The sequence below is a fragment of the Nycticebus coucang genome, chromosome 3 (genome assembly GCF_027406575.1).
Source record: "Nycticebus coucang isolate mNycCou1 chromosome 3, mNycCou1.pri, whole genome shotgun sequence".
NCBI lineage: Eukaryota > Metazoa > Chordata > Mammalia > Primates > Lorisidae > Nycticebus > Nycticebus coucang.
In genome coordinates, this window is record NC_069782.1 from 26736797 (window position 1) to 26755820 (window position 19024).

The window sequence follows — 19024 nt, forward strand, 5'->3', positions numbered from 1 at the left end:
AGATCCGAAGGTGGCAGGAGAAATGGTGAAGAGTGAGCATTTTGGAACACATCTTAGAGGAAGGGAGGAAAGGTGGCCACGATGTGGCCCTCTGCTCATCATTGGCTGTGGTCTGGATATGTTAATGACTCTTTTTGTAATTTTATGTGTCCCCGCTCTACAGGACTGAACAACAAAGAATTGCCGATATCTTTGTAAAGAAGGGACCGTACCTAAAAATGTATTCTACTTACATCAAAGAATTTGATAAGAACATAGCTTTGCTGGATGAACAGTGCAAGAAAAACCCAGGTTTTGCTGCCATCGTTCGAGACTTTGAGGTATTTGCTACTATCCAATACCGAAGACTTTTTCTTTCTGTTTTTGAAACTTTAATAATTCGCGGTCGTTGAAAACAAAGCTTACAAACAAAAAAATGCTAGAATGTAATCCCTTCAAAATCAAACAAGGGATTGAACATATTAAATGCTGAGAACTTAAGCAGTAGATGTACAAGATTTAATTTTGAAAAGCTGTTGTTCCTCACTGGAATATTTTTGATTTGGGAAAGTCAGATATATATATATTTTGAGACAGCTCAAGCTGTCACCCGGATAGAGTTCCATGGCATCACAGCAACCTCAAACTCTTGGGCTTAAGCGATTCCCTTCCTTCAGCCTCCCAAGTAGCTGGGACTACAGGCACCCGCCACAACTACCGGCTATTTTTTGGTTGTAGTTGTCATTGTTGTTTAGCAGGCCAGGCCGGGTTCGAAACTATCAGCCCCGGTGTATGTGGCCAGCGCCTTAGCTGCTGAGTTACAGGCACCAAGCCAGGGAAAAATGTTTTGATGGGACTTTTTAAAAAATTATGAAGTAAAGGGCGGTGCCTGTGTCTCAAAGGAGTAGGGTGCAGGCCCCATGTGCCAGAGGTGATGGGTTCAAACACAGCCCCGCACCCCCCAAAAAATTTATGAAGTAAAGCCAGGCGTCGTGGCTCACCCCTATAATCTTAGCACTCTAGGAGACTGAGGCAGATGGATTGCTTAAGCTCAGGATTTCGAGACCAGCCTGAGCAAGAGTGAGACCCCATGTCTAAAAAATAGCTGGGTGTTGTGGCAGGTGCCTATAGTCCCTGCTACTTGGGTGGCTGAGGCAAGAGGATCATGTGAGCCCAAGAATTTGAGATTGCTGTGAGCTATGATGCCACGATACTCTACCAAGGGTGGCAAAGAGACTCTGTCTCAAAAAAAAAAATTACAAATTATGCATAAGGTAAACTTGCCATTTGAACCATACTTCAGTGTGCAGTTCAATAGGGTTAAGTACACTGACATTGTTGTGCAACCATATCTCCAGAGCTCTTTTCATCTTGTAAAACTGAAAATCTGCACTAGCCATTAAATATTAACTCTCCATTTTTTTCTCCCTCCTAGTCCCAGCAGCCCCATTCTACTTTCAGTCTCAATTAATTTGATTACTCTAGGAAACATGTCTTATTTTTATTTTCCTTTTATTTTAATAAATAACCCGCAGTGATGGAGGGGAAGTAGAATTTGTTTCCATTTAGATACATAAATAACACAACTTTGGTGTGAAAGCTAAGAAAAATTAATAACCCGTTTATAGCATGTGTCAGCCAAAGCTTTGTGGTTTTTTGCTTTTCTTTTTATTTATTTGTTTTATTTTTGAGACAGAGTCTTACTTTGTTGCCCTGGATAGAGATCAGTGCTGTCATGACTCACAGCAACCTCAAACTCTTTTTTTTTTTTGTGGTTTTTGGCCGGTGCTACGTTTGAACCCGCCACCTCCGGCATATGGGACCGGCACCCTACTCCTTGAGCCATAGGTGCCGCCCAGCAACCTCAAACTCTTGAGCTCAAGCTATCATCCTGCCTCAGCCTCCCAAATAGCTGGGACTATAGTCCCGTGCCACAACACCCAGCTAGTTTTCTACTTTTTTAGTAGAGTCAGGGTCTTGCTCTTACTCAGTCTGGTCTTGAACTCCTGAGCTCAAGCAATCCACTCAAATGGGCCTCCCACAGTGCTAGAATTATAGGTGTGAGTCGCTGTGACTGGCTAAAGCTTTGTGTCTTGACACAAAACTTATGAGGGTGCAAGCCTGATTTGATTAGGTATGTAATGATATAATACATTTCCTAAAAATTAGTTTTATTGGCCGGGTGCAGTGGCTCATGCCTATAATCCTAGCACTATGGGACATTGAGGCAGGTGGATTGCTTGAGCTCACAAGTCGAGACCAGCCTGAGCAAAAGCGAGACCCCCATCTCTACTAAAAAAATAGAAAAAGTGAGGCAAGAGGATTGTTTGAGCCCAAGTTGGAGGTTGCTGTGAGCTGTGATGCCATGGCACTCTACCCAGGGCAACAGCTTGAGACTCTGTCTCAAAAAAAAAAAAAAAAAATTAGTTTAATTACTTTTTGTATGTGTGAGAGACAGGGTCTTATTCTGTGGCCTGAGCTGGAATGCAGTGGTATCATTGTAGCTCACTGCAACCTCAAACTCCTGCACTCTAGCAATCCTCCTGCCTCAGCTCCCCGAGTAAGTAGCTGGGACTACCTGTGCATGTTGTGACACCCAAGTACCTAGAACTACAGGCACCAGCCACAACGCCCAGCTATTTTTAGAGATTAGGTCTTGCCCTTGCTCAGGCTGGACTCCAACTCCTAAACCCAAGCAATCGACCCGCCTCAGCCTCCCAAAGTGCTAAGGTAATAGGCCTGAGCCACCGCACCCAGCTGTTAGATGCATATTTAGGAAAAGAAAAAGTCTGAGAAAATCTGAAAAAACTCACCAACCTGAACTGTCTTTTTTTTTTTTTTTTTTTTTTTTTGTAGAGACAGAGCCTCACCCTATGGCCCTAGGTAGAGTGCCATGGTATCACACAGCTCACAGCAACCTCCAACTCCTGGGCTTAAGCGATTCTCTTGCCTCAGCCTCCTGAGTAGCTGGGACTACAGGCGCCCGCCACAACGCCCAGCTATTTTTTGGTTTGCAGTTCAGCCAGGGCTGGGTTTGAACCTGCCACCCTCCATATATGGGGCCGGCGCCCTACCGACTGAGCCACAGGCACCGCCCCTGAACTGTCTTAAGAAGCATAAGACATTTCATTATAGCCCTTGGGATGCAGAGACATTTTCATTTAACTTTTTTTTTTTTTTTTGGTAGAGACAGAGTCTCACTTTATGGCCCTTGGTAGAGTGCATGGCCTCACACAGCTCACAGCAACCTCCAACTCCTGGGCTTAAGCGATTCTCTTGCCTCAGCCTCCCAAGTAGCTGGGACTACAGGCGCCCACCACAATGCCCGGCTATTTTTTGGTTGCAGTTTGGCAGGGGCCGGGTTTTTGTTTTTTTTTTTGTAAAGACAGAGTCTCACTTTATGGCCCTCAGTAGAGTGCCGTGGCCTCACACAGCTCACAGCAACCTCCAACTCCTGGGCTTAAGCGATTCTCTTGCCTCAGCCTCCCGAGTAGTTGGGACTACAGGCGCCCGCCACAACGCCCGGCTATTTTTTTTTTTTTTTTTTTGGTTACAGTTTGGCTGGGGCCGGGTTTGAACCTGCCACCCTGGGTACATGGGGCCGGCGCCTTACTGACTGAGCCACAGGCGCCGCCCAGGGGCCGGGTTTGAACCCCGCACCCTCGGTATATGGGGCCGGCGCCTTACTGACTGAGCCACAGGCGCCGCCCTTAACTTTTTTTTTTAAGAGACAGAGTCTCACTTTGTCGCCCTCAGTAGAGTGCTGTGGTGTCACAGCTCACACCAACCTCCAGCTCTTGGGCTTAGGTGATTCTCTTGCCTCAGGCTCCTGAGTAGCTGGGACTACAGGTGCCCACCATAACACCCGGCTGTTTTTTTGTTGCAGTTTGGCTGGGGCTGGGTTCGAACCCGCCACCCTCAGTATATGGGGCCGGTGCCCTGTTCTCTGAGCTAGAAGTGCCGCCCTTCATTTGACCTTTTTGATGTCACCTCATGGTAAACTCCTGGGTTGCAGAATTCAGCTGAGGTTTAGGAATGGGCTCGAATGTCTCTTGTACATATTAAGATGAAGAGCTGTAACTCTTCAGCGGTGGCTCACACCTGTAATCCTAGCACTCTGGGAGGCCAAGATGGGTAGATTGTTTGAGCTCAGGAGTTTGAGACCAGCGTGAGCAAGGGCCAGATCTTGTCTCCACTAAAAATAGTAAAACTAGCTGGGTATTGTGGTGGGCACCTGTAATCCCAGCTCCGGTGGAGGGGGCGAGGGGAGGCACTGAGGCAAGAGGATCACTTGAGCCCAAGAGTTTGAGGTTGCTATGAGCTATGATGGATGCCATGGCACTCTACCCAGGGCAACAGAGTGGGACTGTGTTTAGAAGAAAGAAAAAAAAAAAAAAAGAGCTATAAAGGCAGAATCAAATGTCTTTATGGTCAAGTCAAATGTGGTTCCACTGTCAAGTATTCCTGATTTGGGAGCTGTCTTTTATAAGATCTTCAGGTGATGGGCGGTGCCTGTGGTTCAAGGAGTAGGGCGCCCGTCCCATATGCCAGAGGTGGCAGGTTCAAACCCAGCCCCGGCCAAAAACCACAAAAAAAAAAAAAAAAAAAAGATCTTTGGGTGAAAATGATTTTTACATCCTTCAGGTTTGTTAAAGAAACAAGGCTTTAGCAAGGCTCCTTTTTAGATTATCTTTTTTTTTTTTTTTTTAGAAAGAGTCTCACCTTATCACCCTTTGGTATAGTGCTGTGGTGTCATGGTGCACAGTAACCTCAGACTTTGGGCTCAACCGATTCTCTTTCCTCAGCCTTCCAAGTAGCTGGGACTACGGGTACCCACCACAACATCCAGCTATTTTAGAGGCAAGGTCTTGCTCTGGCTCAGGCTGGTCTGAAACACATGAGCTCAGGCGATCTACCCACCTTAGACTTACAGAGTACTGGGGTTATAGGCATGATCCACCACACCCGGCCAATTATCTTTAATTTCTGCAATTCTCCCCATCACCACCCTATTATTATTATGAAGTTATTGACCACAAGGCCCTGGTTGTTATTTGAATTCAGTCCCTGGTAGTTTTGTTTCTGCTGCCTTATTTGGGGGCATTGGGGTTTGCTTGTGTTTATGAATACTTTGGCAGATTCTCCCCTAAGTGGGACCTGCTGGGTAGGGTGGGTGCTAACTATCCTGAACTCGGTCTGGGCCACCATGCTCTGTGAGAGGACTGGACACAAGTTTTTCTAGGATCAAGTCATTTCAGAGACCTTCCTACAGGAGAGGTAGGTTTGGTGATGAATCTGGCTATGGCCTCACTTTCAACACTAATAGCTGGGCCTTAAAAGAGAGATGTTGCTCTAAGAATCTCCTTCCATAGTTGCTGGCTGTTTGAAGTTTGGCCTCTTGAGGACTTGAATCAGAGTATACTTGTGTTTACTTTGGATGCCTTCTGCTTTCAGATGAGCCCACGCTGTGCTAACCTGGCCCTCAAGCACTACCTCCTCAAGCCGGTCCAGCGGATCCCCCAGTACAGGCTGCTGCTGACAGGTGGGCTTCTCCAGCAGTTACCAGGCACCAGTGGTTTATCAACCAGCCAAGTCTAGCTGCCCCTATAAAAGTGCCTTTCCTAAGAATGCCTCCTTCTCTTGGCTGGGCACAGTAGCTCATACCTATAATCCTAGCACTCCAGGAGGCCAAGGTCAGAGGATGACTTGAGGTCAAGCATTCGAGAGCAGCCTGAGCAAGAGTAAAATCCTGTCTCTACTAAAAATACATAAATTAGATGGGCATTGTGATGTCGTGACATGCACCTGTAGTCCCAGCTACTTGGGAGGCTAAGGCAGGAGGATTGCTTGAGCCCAGGCGTTTGAGGTTGTAGTAAGCTAGGATGATGCCACTCTACCTTCAGTGACAGAGTAAGACTCTGGCAAAAATATATAAATAAATAAATAATAAAAAGAAAAAGTAAAAAGAATGTCTCTCTTTTTATATCACTCCGGTAACTACTTTGCCTAATACATGAATCTTTTTCTTTCTTTTTTTTTTTTTTTTAATTTTTTAAGGCTAGATAAGTGAAACCGTAAGGGTGGAGAAGGAACAACTGAATCTATAGCTGGTTTGTGATCCATTAGTTGTACACACCACAGCATTGATCAGCTTTTCTTTTTTTCCTCCCTATTGCCCAGGCTGGACTGCAGTGGCATGATCGTAACTACAGCCTTAAACTCCTAGGCTCAAGGGATGCTCCCACCTCTGCCTCCCGAGTAGCTGAGAGTATAGGCACATACCAGCAGGCTTGGCCAATATATGAACTTATAGACTGTTTGAGTACCTCACCTTACACCTTGCCTTAATGCAGGGGTCCTCAAACTCCACATGAGGCGATGTGATTGTATATGTTCCTGTTTTGTTTTTTTACTTCAAAATAAGATATGTGCGGTGTGCATAGGAATTGGTTCATATTTTTTTTAAACGATAGTCCAGCCCTCCAGTGATCTGAAGGACGGTGAACTGGCCCCCTGTTTAAAAAGTTTAAGGACCTCTGCCTAATGGAACTGGTTTCACGTCTTTGATATCCCTGTGTGCATTCTCGCCTCTGGGCATTCATACGTGTAATTCTGTTTACTCAGGACATCCTTCATAAACCCAATTCCATATCCTTGCATTATTTTACCTGTTTAATGTTACTATGTATTAATCCCTAGCAAGTTATATCCCAGCTACTCAAGAATGGGGTCTAGAAGGTCACTCTCACATATTTGTATAGCACTATCATGGTGCTAGTTATCTTACCTCGTAAGCTTCTTAGAAGGGTTGATTAATGAGACGAATGTGGACAGTGCTTAGAATAGCACTTTAATCATAGTACATTCTAAATAAGTATTAGCTGCTATTGGTAGTAGTAGTACCAGTATTTGAATCCTTACCATTATTATAATTTTGTTGTCATGATTGTCATCTGTCTGTGTACTTTTACTGAAGTATAAACTTCAAGATTAAAAGTTCATTTACTGGCAAGGCATGGTGGCTCACACTTGTAATCTTAGCACTCTGGGAGAACAAGGCAGGAAGACCCCTTGAGCTCAGGAGTTCAAGACAAGGCCTCAAGAAAGATCAAGACCCTGCATCTGCTAAAAATAGAAAAAAAATCAGCCGAGTATTAGGGCAGTTGCCTGTAATTGTAGCTACTTAGGAAGCTGATGCAGGAGGATCACTGGAACCCAGGAGTTTGAGGTTGCTGTGAGCTAGGCTGATACCACAACATTGTAGCCTGGGCAACAGAGTGAGACTTTGCCTGTGGCTCAGTGAGTAGGGCGCTGGCCCCATATACCGAGGGTGGCGGGTTCAAACCCAGCCCCGGGTGAACTGCAACCAAAAAATAGCCAGCCGTTATGGCAGGCGCCTGTAATCCCAGCTGCTCGGGAGGCTGAGGCAGGAGAATCGTGGAAACCCAAGAGCTAGAGGTTGCTGTGAGTCCTGTGACACCACGGCACTCTACTGAAGGCGGTAAAGTGAGACTCTGTCTCTACAAAAAAAATAAATAAATAAAATAAAAGCTAGCTGGGTGCACTGGCTCACACCTGTAATCCTAGCATTCTAGGTGGGTGGGTTTCCTGAGCTCACAGGTTCAAGACCAGCTTGAGCAAGTGTGAGACCCCCGTCACTAAAAAATAGCTGGGCATTGTGGTGGGTGCCTGTAGTTCAAGCTACATGGGAGGCTGAGACAAGAGAATCGCTTAAGCCTAAGAGTTTGAGGTTGCTGTAAGCTGTGATGCCACAGCACTCTACTGAGGGTGACAAAGTGAGACTCTGTCTCAATAAATAAATAAATAAAAGCTAATTTGCCACCATTGGAAATATGGCCTCATTACCATGTCTAATTATCCAACACGTACGACTAGGTCCTCTGGAATATTTGCTGAAATGTATTAGATGTGCAGTGATTAATATGCTTACATAATGTGCATCAAAAATTGTGTGGAAGTGGATGAGAACGTGGAAATGTCACTGCTTTAAAATGGATCTGTTGTAATTATCTGTGAATTAGACGTTGAGATTCTTGGTTCGTATAATTGTCTTTAAGAAAAAGTGTCCGGTGGCGCCTGTGGCTCAAAGGAGTAAGGCGCTGGCCCCATATGCCGGAGGTGGCGGGTTCAAACCCAGCCCCGGCCAAAAACTGCATTAATAAATAAATAAATAACTTAGTATTAAAAAAAAAAAAGAAATAGTGTCCATGGGGGCGGCGCCTGTGGCTCAGTCGTTATGGCACCAGCTCCATATACCGAGGGTGGAGAGTTCAAACCCGGCCCCGGCCAACCTGCAACCAAAAAAAAAATAGCCGGGAGCTGTGGCGGGCGCCTATAGTCCCAGCTACTCGGGAGGCTGAGGCAAGAGAATCGCCTAAGCCCAGGAGTTGGAGGTTGCTGTGAGCTGTGTGAGGCCACGGCACTCTACCGAGGGCCATAAAGTGAGACTCTGTCTCTACAAAAAAAAAAAAAAAAAAGAAATAGTGTCCATGGGATGCCCATAGCTCAGTCGTTAGGGTGTTGGCTACATGCTCCGGGGCTGGTGGGTTTGAACCCTAGCCAGGTGTTGTGGTAGGCGTCTATAGTCCTAGCTACTATGGAGGCTGAGGCAAGAGAATCTCTTGAGACCAAGAGTTTGAGGTTTCTGGGCGGAACCTGTGGCTCAAAGGGGTAAGGCGCTGGCCCCATATGCCAGAGGTAGTGGGTTCAAACCCAGCCCTGGCCAAAAACTCCAAAAAAAAAAAAAGACTTTGAGGTTTCCATGAGCTGTGATGCTATGACACTCTATTGAGGGCATCAAAGTGAGATTCTGTCTCAGAAAAAAAAAGAAAAGAAAGAAATAATGTACATGCCTTTTCTCCTTTACTTAATCATTTTTCTACTAAGCCAAGAGTTTATTGGAGGTAGTAGGTGACTCCTGGAAAACCAGGATTTCCACGTTTTCCTTTAGGCAGGAGCTTCAGGCCTTCCAAGCTTGCCTGGTGAAAGACAGACTCCTGAGGAGGAAAGCCCTCCTTTCCATACACCCCAGAGCCCAGCTACCATAGGTGTGTCAGGTACTTAATTTGAATTTCTAATTGGGACTCATGCACTGGATTTCTCTCTGGAAAAACATGAAGCAAACCAGATGATTTGAGGATATCCTGTCCATCTGTACTTTTGTCCCCTCTGCTTTTGGCAGACATTTAGAATACATAAGACAAAAGGAAATACTGATAGACATTTTATGTTTTGAGAGATAAATTCAAAGCTTTGTCATAAACCACCTATTGAATGGCCTGGGCTATTTCCACAGCTGTCAAATGGAGTACTGTTTTTAGTGGCAAAAGATAACTATGGTCTCAGATGTGAGAAGGATGGAGCAAGAATTTGAAATCTTAGTGTAAAAATTAACTTATTTTTTTTTTATCCATTCTAGGACTGAACTAAGCAGTAAAAAAGCTACATGCTTTTAACTTGGGTTTTATGTTGAATTTATTTTCAATTGAGAAAGGGTGAAATGGCAGAAGCAAATTGTAAAAATTCTCTTTAAGAAAGTAGATTTCACCAGACACTGTGGCTCACACCTGTAATCCTAGCATTCTGGGAGACCAAGGCAGGTGGATGTTTTGAGTTTAGGAGTTTGAGACCAGCCTGAGCAAGAGTGAGACTTTATCTCTAAAAATAGCTGGGCATTGTGATGGATACCTGTAATCTCAGCTACTGTAATCCCAGTTACTCAGGAAGCTGAGGCAGGAGAACAGCTTGAGTCCAAGAGTTTGAGGTTGCTGTGAGCTATGACACTAGGGTACTCTACCAAGGGTGAGAAAGTAAAACTCTCTCTCAAAAAAAAAGAAATCAGATTTCTTTTCTTTTATAATACCAATGCCATGTGATCATGGAGTTATGTTGGGGTTTTTGTTTGTTTTTTCTTTTGAGACAGTTTCACTTTGTCACCCTTGGTAGAGTGCTGTAGTGTCATAGCTCACAGCAACCTCAAACTCTTGGGCTCAAGTGATTCTCTTGCCTGAGCCTCCCAAGTAGCTGGGACCACAGGTGCCCGCCACAACACCCAGCAAGACCCAGAGACAATGTCTTGCTCTGACTCAGGCTGGTTTCAAACCTGTGAACTCAAGGCAGTCCACCTGCCTCAGCCTCCCAGAGTGCTAGGATTACAGATGTGAGCCACCTCACCTGGCCTAGACTTCTTTTTATTTTTGAGCTACCTCTTATTTAATCTTAAACCAAATTCTATTCTTTCTTAAACTCAAAAATCTTTTTCCACCAGTTAAGCGGAATATAACACAGCATGTATTGTCAGTCCTCAATAATTGCAGGTTTGTTGAATGGCCCAAGTGATTATTGGCTTGTTCTGGGTCTCACACTCAGTACTAATGGAAGGATCATAGACTTTGTGTTTTTCCTCCATTGATTCAAGTTCTTCCTCAAGCCTGATCCGCAGGCCTCCATGCTCTTGAAGCCATCTCTGATTGCTTCAGTTCTCCTTGATTCTTAGTATCTATCAGTCATGTAAATTAGCGACTACTAATTAACAGTCATGTTAATTAGCGACTACTAATGTGATACTTTGTGAGTTTGCTAATAGTTATCTAATTTAAAATACTCATTTCTTAATTTGATTATTAACTCCAGGCGGTATGGGTGTTTATTTTATATCCAAAATTTGGTGCCCCCTGAAATATCTGGGTCAGTTTTAGACATCTTGAAGCTGTCCAGGAAGTAATTTTGGTTAGTTTTAAGCCAGGTTCTTTGTGGGCCAAAGAACAATGTTGAGACACAGAATTTTACAGATCTGAGGTACATTGAAGATGAAGTTTTTTCCTAAAAGGGAAGGCACATGCAGGAAGGTGAAATGCCTGTCTAAGGATATACAATTAGCATTTCTTGAAGCACCTGATGGTTTAATAATCCTAAGGACATTTGGGGGCTAATAGTAAGGGTTTTGTTTTTATTTAAAATTCTGATTTTCCAGTACTCATTTTTGTAACATTTTGATCATTCTCTACCTTGCAAGATATTCTGCTGTTACTATCAAAGTGCCCCTAAAGTCTATGCAATTAGATTTTTTTTTTTTTTTTGGAGACCGAGCCTCAAGCTGTCACTCTGGGTAGAGTGATATGACATCACAGCTCACAGCAACCTCCAACTCCTGGGCACAAGCGATTCTCCTGCCTCTGCCTCCTAAGTAGCTGGGACTTCAGGCGCCCACCACAACGCCCAGCTATTTTCTTTGGTTGCAGCCATCATTGTTGTTTGGCAGGCCCAGGCTGGATTCGAACCCGCCAGCTCAGGTGTATGTGGCTGGCGCCTGGGCTGCTTGAGCCACAGGCACCGAGCCATAATTAGATTTTTTTAAGTTGGATTTTAAGTCTTAAATTTACATCTTTTCTTTTTTTTTTTTTTGAGACAGAGTCTCACTGTGTCGCCCTCTGTAGAGTGCTATAGTATCACAGATCACAGCAACCTCCAACTCTTAGGCTTAAAGGATTCTCTTGCCTCAGCCTTCACAGTAACTGGGACTACAGGCGCCCACCATAACGCCCAGCTCTTTTCTTGTTGCAGTTGTCATTGTTGTTTAGCTGGCCCAGGCCAGGCTTGAACCTGCCAGCCTTGGTGCATGTGGCTGGCACCTTAACCACTGTGCTTGGGTGCCGAGCCCAATTTACATTGTTTCAAACACTTCAATTACGTGGATCCGCATCTTTGGATAAACAAGCTCAAATGATTTAATCCTCCCAACAACCTTGTAAGGGAAGTACTTTTATTTCCCTTTTAGAATTTGGAGTAATTCCAAATGTACAGAATATACCGAAGCAGAAAGGAGGAATAGTACCTGGAGACAATCCTGACAACTTGATTTGGTAATGAGTTTCAGGCAGGAAAAGGGCAGGATTCCTGCCTGATGTGTGTAACTAGGTTTATGCCCACCCTGGTTCCTTCAGCTGGGAAGATTGAGAAATACGTAGATGATTAGATAAGGTGGCTTCTGTTGGAATCCTTCTAGGGAAAGGTAAGTGTAAATCCCCAGATACTGCAGTCCTGCCACTACTATTCAAACAACTGTTCTATTGTTTGCAATGCTTTTTTTAATGGGCTTAATTTGAGTTTGCTTGGGGTATTCTACTTAAACTATCTCTTCCTTTATTGTTGTAAAAAGCTTCTATCTAAATTCTTGGTAGTTTTTTTGTTATTTTGTTTTGTTCTTAAACCCAACTCAAAACAGTATCTGAGACAGGTCCCAGTGGCTCATACCTATCTGTAATCCTAGCACTATGGGAGGCGGAGTTGCAAAGATGACTTGATTACTTGAGGCCTGGAGTTTAAGACTGACCGGGAAGATCACCGGAGGCTAGGAGTTTGAGACCAGCCCATCTTGTCTCTACCAACAATAGAAAAACTAGCTGGGTGTGGTGGCACAGGACTATAGTCTTAGCTATTAACTACTTGGGAGGTCAAGGCGGGAGGATCATTTGAGCCCAAGAATTTGAGGTTGCTGTGAGTGAGATGAAGCCGCTGCCCTCAAGCCTGGGTGACAGAACAAGACGCAGTCTCAAAAACCAAAAAACTCATCCCCCAAAACACCAGATCTAAAAGAATGCATACAGTTATGTAATTAAATTAATGATTTACTTAATTTAAGTCTAAAAAGTTCATAAGTTTTGTTTTTGTATTGGCCTCTGAACGCTATTTTAGTAGGCCAGATCTTTACTTCTGTTTGGGGCTCAGATTCTGTTTGATGTTTTCCCCCATCTCTTGTTCCTGCTGTTTCCATTTCCTGGTTATATTCCAGGCTGGGTCTTTCTAAACTCACGCCAAATTACAGCAGCATCTTCCTACCACTGGTCGTGCTATCATGGCCTCGCAGAATATGGCTTAATTTCTCTTCCAAAAGAAATTTCATCTTCCACACACTTTCACTCTGCTCATTAGAAAAGCTGAAAACGGCGGCACCTGTGGCTCAGCGAGTAGGGCGCCGGCCCCATATGCCGAGGGTGGCGGGTTCAAGCCCAGCCCCGGCCAAATTGCAACAAAAAAATAGCCGGGTGTTGTGGTGGGCGCCTGTAGTCCCAGCTTCTCGGGAGGCTGAGGCAAGAGAATTGCCTAAGCCCAAGGATTTGGAGGTTGCTGTGAGCTGTGTGACGCCACGGCACTCTACCAAGGGCGATAAGGTGAGACTCTGTCTCTACAAAAAAAAAAAGAAAAGCTTAAAACCTCATTCATAGTGTACAGAACCGCAATGAATAACCTAGAATTACCTGAGCCCATTTTCCTTTGCTCTGGCTGTAGTTAACTTTCTCACTGGCTCCTGAAACTTGTCCTTCAAAGCCAGATTCCCTCTCTATTAATCACTCACTGAGCAAATACCTATTTGAGTGGGCCCTGAGCTGGGCACCCTTTTACATTGGCAAGCACCACATAAGGCCTCCTGCCTCGATGGAGTTTACATACTCTTCTTTAAGGTAAAGCTCAACCACTCAGGCTCCCGCTGAGCCTTCTCAGTTCCTAAAAGATTTATTGATCTTGCCACATGTTTCCTGATTGGATCTTTTAGTTGTTTAATTGATTCACAACTGTGTCATGTTTTCTCAACCAGATTGCAAACCTTTTAAAGTCAGAGGTAGACTTTAATGCAAATAGCAGTCACAACACATACTCATTTATTTTGAGGTAGTATATTCTGGTGATTTATTCTTTTCACAAAGGTCACTTTCTGTTTTTCAAAGAATCTTTTGTGCATATAAAAAACATATAAGTATTATTTTTTTTAAGTCCTTTTTCATCTTCTGCCAGAGATAACTATCATAGATTGTTTTAGTTTTTTTCCTTCTCTACCTGTATTATATGTTGTATTAACTGTTTTTCAAATAAAAAGTCTCTCGTTTGTACAAAGTTATTACATTGGTGCTGAAATAAGTTGAATCAGGATCATGGTGGAGAAAGTAGGATGAAAAATATAATTTAAAAATTCCTCTGAAAAGTTGTTTCCACTTCTATATTTAGCAAAAAATAGTCCTTTGAACTTTGATTAAATGTGGATCAGGTAGTTTCTTTGATCTTGTTCAAAATATTTATGTTATATTAAAGGTTGCTTTAATAACGTATTATATTACTTTTTTCCTGTAGTCTTTGCTTTTAGTCTGGAATGATATTAACTCCCTCTAGGTTTTAGAAATCCAGGATTTCCCTTCTTGGTAAAAAATGGGATATTAAAAACATCTGTTGTAGAGTTTTTAAACTATAAATTTGAGATAGGTACAGGCTAATAAGCATGTGTAAAAAAGATCAGAATTGAATTAAGGATGACTCAAAATATAAAAAGAAAAACTCCAACTAAAACTGTTAAGCAAGTATTTATTTTACAACCCAGCGTTAATGCTGTGTTTCAAATGTCATTTTAACACTTTCTCTAGGGCAGAACTTGATAAAAAGTAGGGCTATCCTGGACTTCAGCCAAGGAATTTAATTTTTGACAAACCCAAGGGTCCTGATAAAAAGCAGTCCATCATGATACTATCCAGACTTCTGTTGTAATTAGCTCTTGTCTGTTGCAATGTATATATTTGTTTTTTCACAATTCATTTTTAATTGTAGTTATAAAAAAGATACTTTGAGAGATGACGTTGCATGGATTTATATACATGAAATATTTTACTACTATGGTAAGTCTTTGGGGAATTAGAGGTAACACATTTATCTACATAGTCTATTATCTTGGATTTTTTTGTTTGTTTGTTTTTGAGACAGCTTCAAAGCTGTCGCCCTGGGTAGAATGCCGTGGCATAACAGCTCACAGCCACCTCAAGTGATTCTCATGCCTCAGCCTCCGAAGTAGCTGAGACTACAGGTGCCCACCACAATGCCCAGCCATTTTTTGGTTGTAGTTGTCATTGCTGTTTGGCAGGCCTGGGCTGGATTCGAACCCACCAGCTCTGGTGTATGTGGCGGACGCCTTAGCTGCTTGAGCTACAGGCGCTGAGCCTACCTGGAGCTTTAAAATGTTGTCTCACTTTCTCTATAAAACAGGGGTTCTTGCCCCTTTTGTGGCTGGATCCTGCTGGCAAACTGCCAGCCTGTTGATTCTTTTCAGACTTTTTTTTTTTTTTGCAGTTTTTGGCCAGGGCTAGGTTCGAACCCACCACCTCAGAATAAAATACATAAGACTAAAAGGAAAACTGAGCTAAAATATACAGTTATTAATAATTTTGCTTGTGTGCTTTTGTCCATTCACAGCTATAGATACCCTGAATTCTACCCATGAACATTACTACAAAGCCTTTCTTTTTCCAATTCTAAGGCAGATTGACCCAGATTCCCTACAAGTAGCCAAATGCCTCTATTGCTAGGACTTGTCTTGGCAAGGATATAACAAGCTGAATCTGTTGCTGAAGGGTTTCTCTCACAGCTTTTGTTAGAATCATGGACTCAGGAACTGTTCCAATTGGAGAAAACACTAAAATTTAGTTAAACTTGAACTTACTTTGGCACTTAGGTTTGCTTTATTCTTCATTTGGCTGTTGGGTAATGAAATATGCTTATCTTTCTGAATCTAAATTTGCTCCTTGTTGATAGTCAAGGTGATGTAGACCAAGTATGGATAAAAGCTTCTTTAAGTGTGGCTTGACTGTGCCAAGGCCATTTCTGTGTGCTTAAGATTTCTTACTTGATAAACTGGCAGCCTTAAGGATTAGAAAATGTATCTGCTAAGAAAAGCTGGCTCAGACAAGTCAAAATAATGGATGTTTACTTTTGTTTGAGAGACTGCCCCTAAGTTGATTCTCTTAAGGGCACACTAGATATGCCTAGCTAGTCTATCCTGCTGAAAAGGGACCCAGGGGAGATTCTGTCCATTGTGTGATCTGACTGTAGGCTTGGTTTGTGAGTCCTTCGAGGATACCACCTTAGTACCAGGTAGATAGGGCACGGTGGCTCATGCCTGTAATCCTAGCACCTTGAGAGGCCAAGGCAGGTGGGTTGCCTGAGCTTAGGAGTTCAAGACCAGCCTAAGCAAGAATGAGACCCAATCTCTACTAAAAATAGAAAAACTAGCTAGATATCGTGGTGGGCCTCTGTAGTCCCAGTACTTGGAAGGCTCAGGCAAGAGGATTGCTTAAGCTCAAGAGTTTGAGGTTGCTATAAGCTATGACACAAAGTACCCTACCAAGTGAGACTGTCTCAAAAAAAAAAAAAGAAGAGTCACAGAGAGAACAGAGCTTCCTTAATAATTCTTGTATAAGGGTGCCTGACTAAAGTCCAGATACAGATTGTACTCTGCTTGCCACACTTTGTGCTCTAAGAGAGGGGACCTTTTCTAATTCACAGAGGTATTTGCTTTGCAAGCCATGAACTTTCAAGACTAAGAGCCCAGAAAGATCTCTCTCTCCCTCCTTTCCTTCCCACACTTCCCTCCCTCCTTCCCTCTTTCCCTGCCTTCCTTCCTCTCGCTCTCTTTTTTTTTTTTTTGAGACAGGGTCTCACTCTGTCACCCAGGTTGGAGTAAATGGTATGATCACAGCTCACTGTAACCTCAAATTCCTGGGCACGTGGTATCTTCCCAAGGAGCTGGGACAATCTTATTTCAATAAGAAGATTTAAAATAGATATCTGGAGTAAAAGTATGGACCAACAACTTAGAAACAAAAATACACATAGACGTTGATGTTATCTTATGTCCTTTGAATCATAAATATAAATTATAACAACTTAATTTATGTACTGATATTAGTACTTTTATATATTTTTAACAATATTTTAAATTGGTATATCCCCCCCCTTTTTTGAGACACTCTCACTGTTGCCTACATTAAAGTGCTGTAGTTTCCTAGCTCACAGCAACCTCAAGCTCCTGGGTTCAGGTGACCCTCCTTCCTCATCCTCCAGAGTAGCTGGACCTACAGACACCCACCACAGCACCTAACTAATTTTTTCAATTTTGAGTAGAGACAGGTCTCACTCTTGCTCAGGCTGGCCTCGAACTCCTGAGCTCAAGGGATCCCTCTGCCTTGACTTCCCAGAGTGCTGGGATTACCAGCATGAGCCACCAAGCCTGGCTGGTATATCCCTTTAGGAAAGGTATTTAGTGATATATGTGATGTAGTCAAAAATTTTTTAATTGTTTTCTTTGTTCCCACTTATCCCAAAGAAATAATTTGAAATATGGAAAAAAGCAATGTATCAATTTTTTTCCTAAGACAAAGAGAGCCTTGCTCTTAGGCTCTTTATGTCCTGAACTCAAGCAGTTCACCTCCCTTGGCCTCCCACAGTGCTAGGATTACAGGTGTGGGATTACATGCCTTGTCTCCCCCCATGCCCCCATTTTTTTGAGGCGGGCTCTGTTTCTGTCTCCCAGGCTAGAGTGCAGTCATAATAGCTCACTGCAACCTCCAACTCCTCGGCTCAGGTGGTCCTCCTGTCTCAGTCTCCCGAGTAGCTGGGACTACAAGCATGCACCACCACACTCGGCAAATTTTTCTATTTTTGGTAGAAACAGGGTCTTGCTCTTGCTTCAGAAGTACAAGACTTATTTTTCTCTAGATCTCATAATTCTGTATGTGTTGTTGATCTCTGTACGTATTTATGGAGGAAAAAAGAAAGAAGAAATCTGAACAATACAAGGCAAGACATATCCTCAAAAAAAAAACAAACCGTCCTCAGATTCAAAACACTTGACTTTGGAATGTTATCCCTCCTATATGCTCATTTCCTCTGTGCTTGGCTGCCAACCATTTCTCAGCACACAGTTCTGGAATCTGACTGGGCCTTGAATGAAAAAAGTCCCAGATTCCCACAGATGACTCAGTTTTAGTAAAGGTAACAGTTTCTTCTGCGTTAAGGTGGCGATCTGTTGATTTAGATTGTCAAGGAGTGGCTCACTAAGAGCCCTGTTGAAAACTTAGACCTCAAACAAGACATAGTACGTGTTAGGGCGTCATCCTTTCATCCTGGGCCTTACATAGGAGGAGAAAAGATTACTTGCCTATCCCTAGCGTTTATATGTGGTGTGTTTCAGTTAATTTGTGCTACTAATGTTGGGTAGTGGGCAAAAGGAGTTAATTAACTTTTTAATCAATAATGCCACCTGGTGGCCAGAAAGTATGAGCATTTTTGTGGTATCCATACCCAAACTCCAACTTTCAGTTTCTTTTCTTTGATAAAAATAACCTCAATGGTATTTGAGGCATTTTTATCGGTTAAGTTTTGAAAAATGCTTAAACTGTTTTGTCAGGAGTGGGAAAATCATAGGACCCTATTAATATAACATGGCAAGCTGAAATCACTGCTCTCCTCATTGTTATATAATATAAGCTTCTGCAGAATACTCGTTCCTAAATGATAGGTGATAAATCCTTCCTTATGACCAATGTAGGCATGTCTGTCTAGTCTCCTTTCCGGGGTTTCACCGTGGTTATAACAGTCACTGGGGCACTCCAGATCTGACTCAGAGTGATCAGTCACGTCTCATGCAGCATTGAAGGCACTGGGGGGTGCTTAACTATTTAAGGGCATTGTGGTCCTATCTTCTTTAAAAAGGGAAAAGTTCTCAAAAGGATATACTGGACAAAATATCCTGAAAACATGCATGGCTGGATGTTGGATGGTTGGATACACTGGAGAGTTGAATTTTGGGGATCATTAAGATATCTTTAAAATTTGTCAAGAAAAAAAGGAAATAAATGCAATAAAAATTGTCTATCAGGGTAAACCCAACTCTAATGCTTCCTTGGTTAATACCATGATGTTGATGTTGCAACATGGTAGTAGTGGATTTTCTGCTTGGAGTGTATGTATGTATTTTGAGACAGAGTCTTGCTTTTGTTGCCCTTGGTAGAGTGCCCTGACCTCATAGCTCACAGCAACCTCAAACTCTTGGGCTTAAGCGATTTTCTTACCTTAGCCTCCGGAGTAACTAGGACTACAAGCGCCTGCCACAATGCCCAGCTATTTTTGGAGACGAGGTCTCGCTCTTGCTCAGGCTGGTGTCAAAACTGTGAGCTCAGGCAATCCATCCACCTCAGCGTCCCAGAGT

General features: G+C 43.1%; 1 protein-coding gene across 2 annotated transcripts in view; it reads left to right on the forward strand.

Annotated features, from left to right (window-relative positions):
* Window positions 1-19024, forward strand: part of FGD6 (FYVE, RhoGEF and PH domain containing 6) — a 151834-nt gene that overhangs the window by 82798 nt on the left and 50012 nt on the right. For both annotated transcript variants that reach the window (XM_053585574.1, XM_053585575.1), the window contains exons 7-8: window positions 164-320; window positions 5434-5521. In XM_053585574.1, coding sequence (XP_053441549.1) covers window positions 164-320; window positions 5434-5521 — 245 coding nt within the window. The remainder of the gene's footprint in view (window positions 1-163; window positions 321-5433; window positions 5522-19024) is intronic.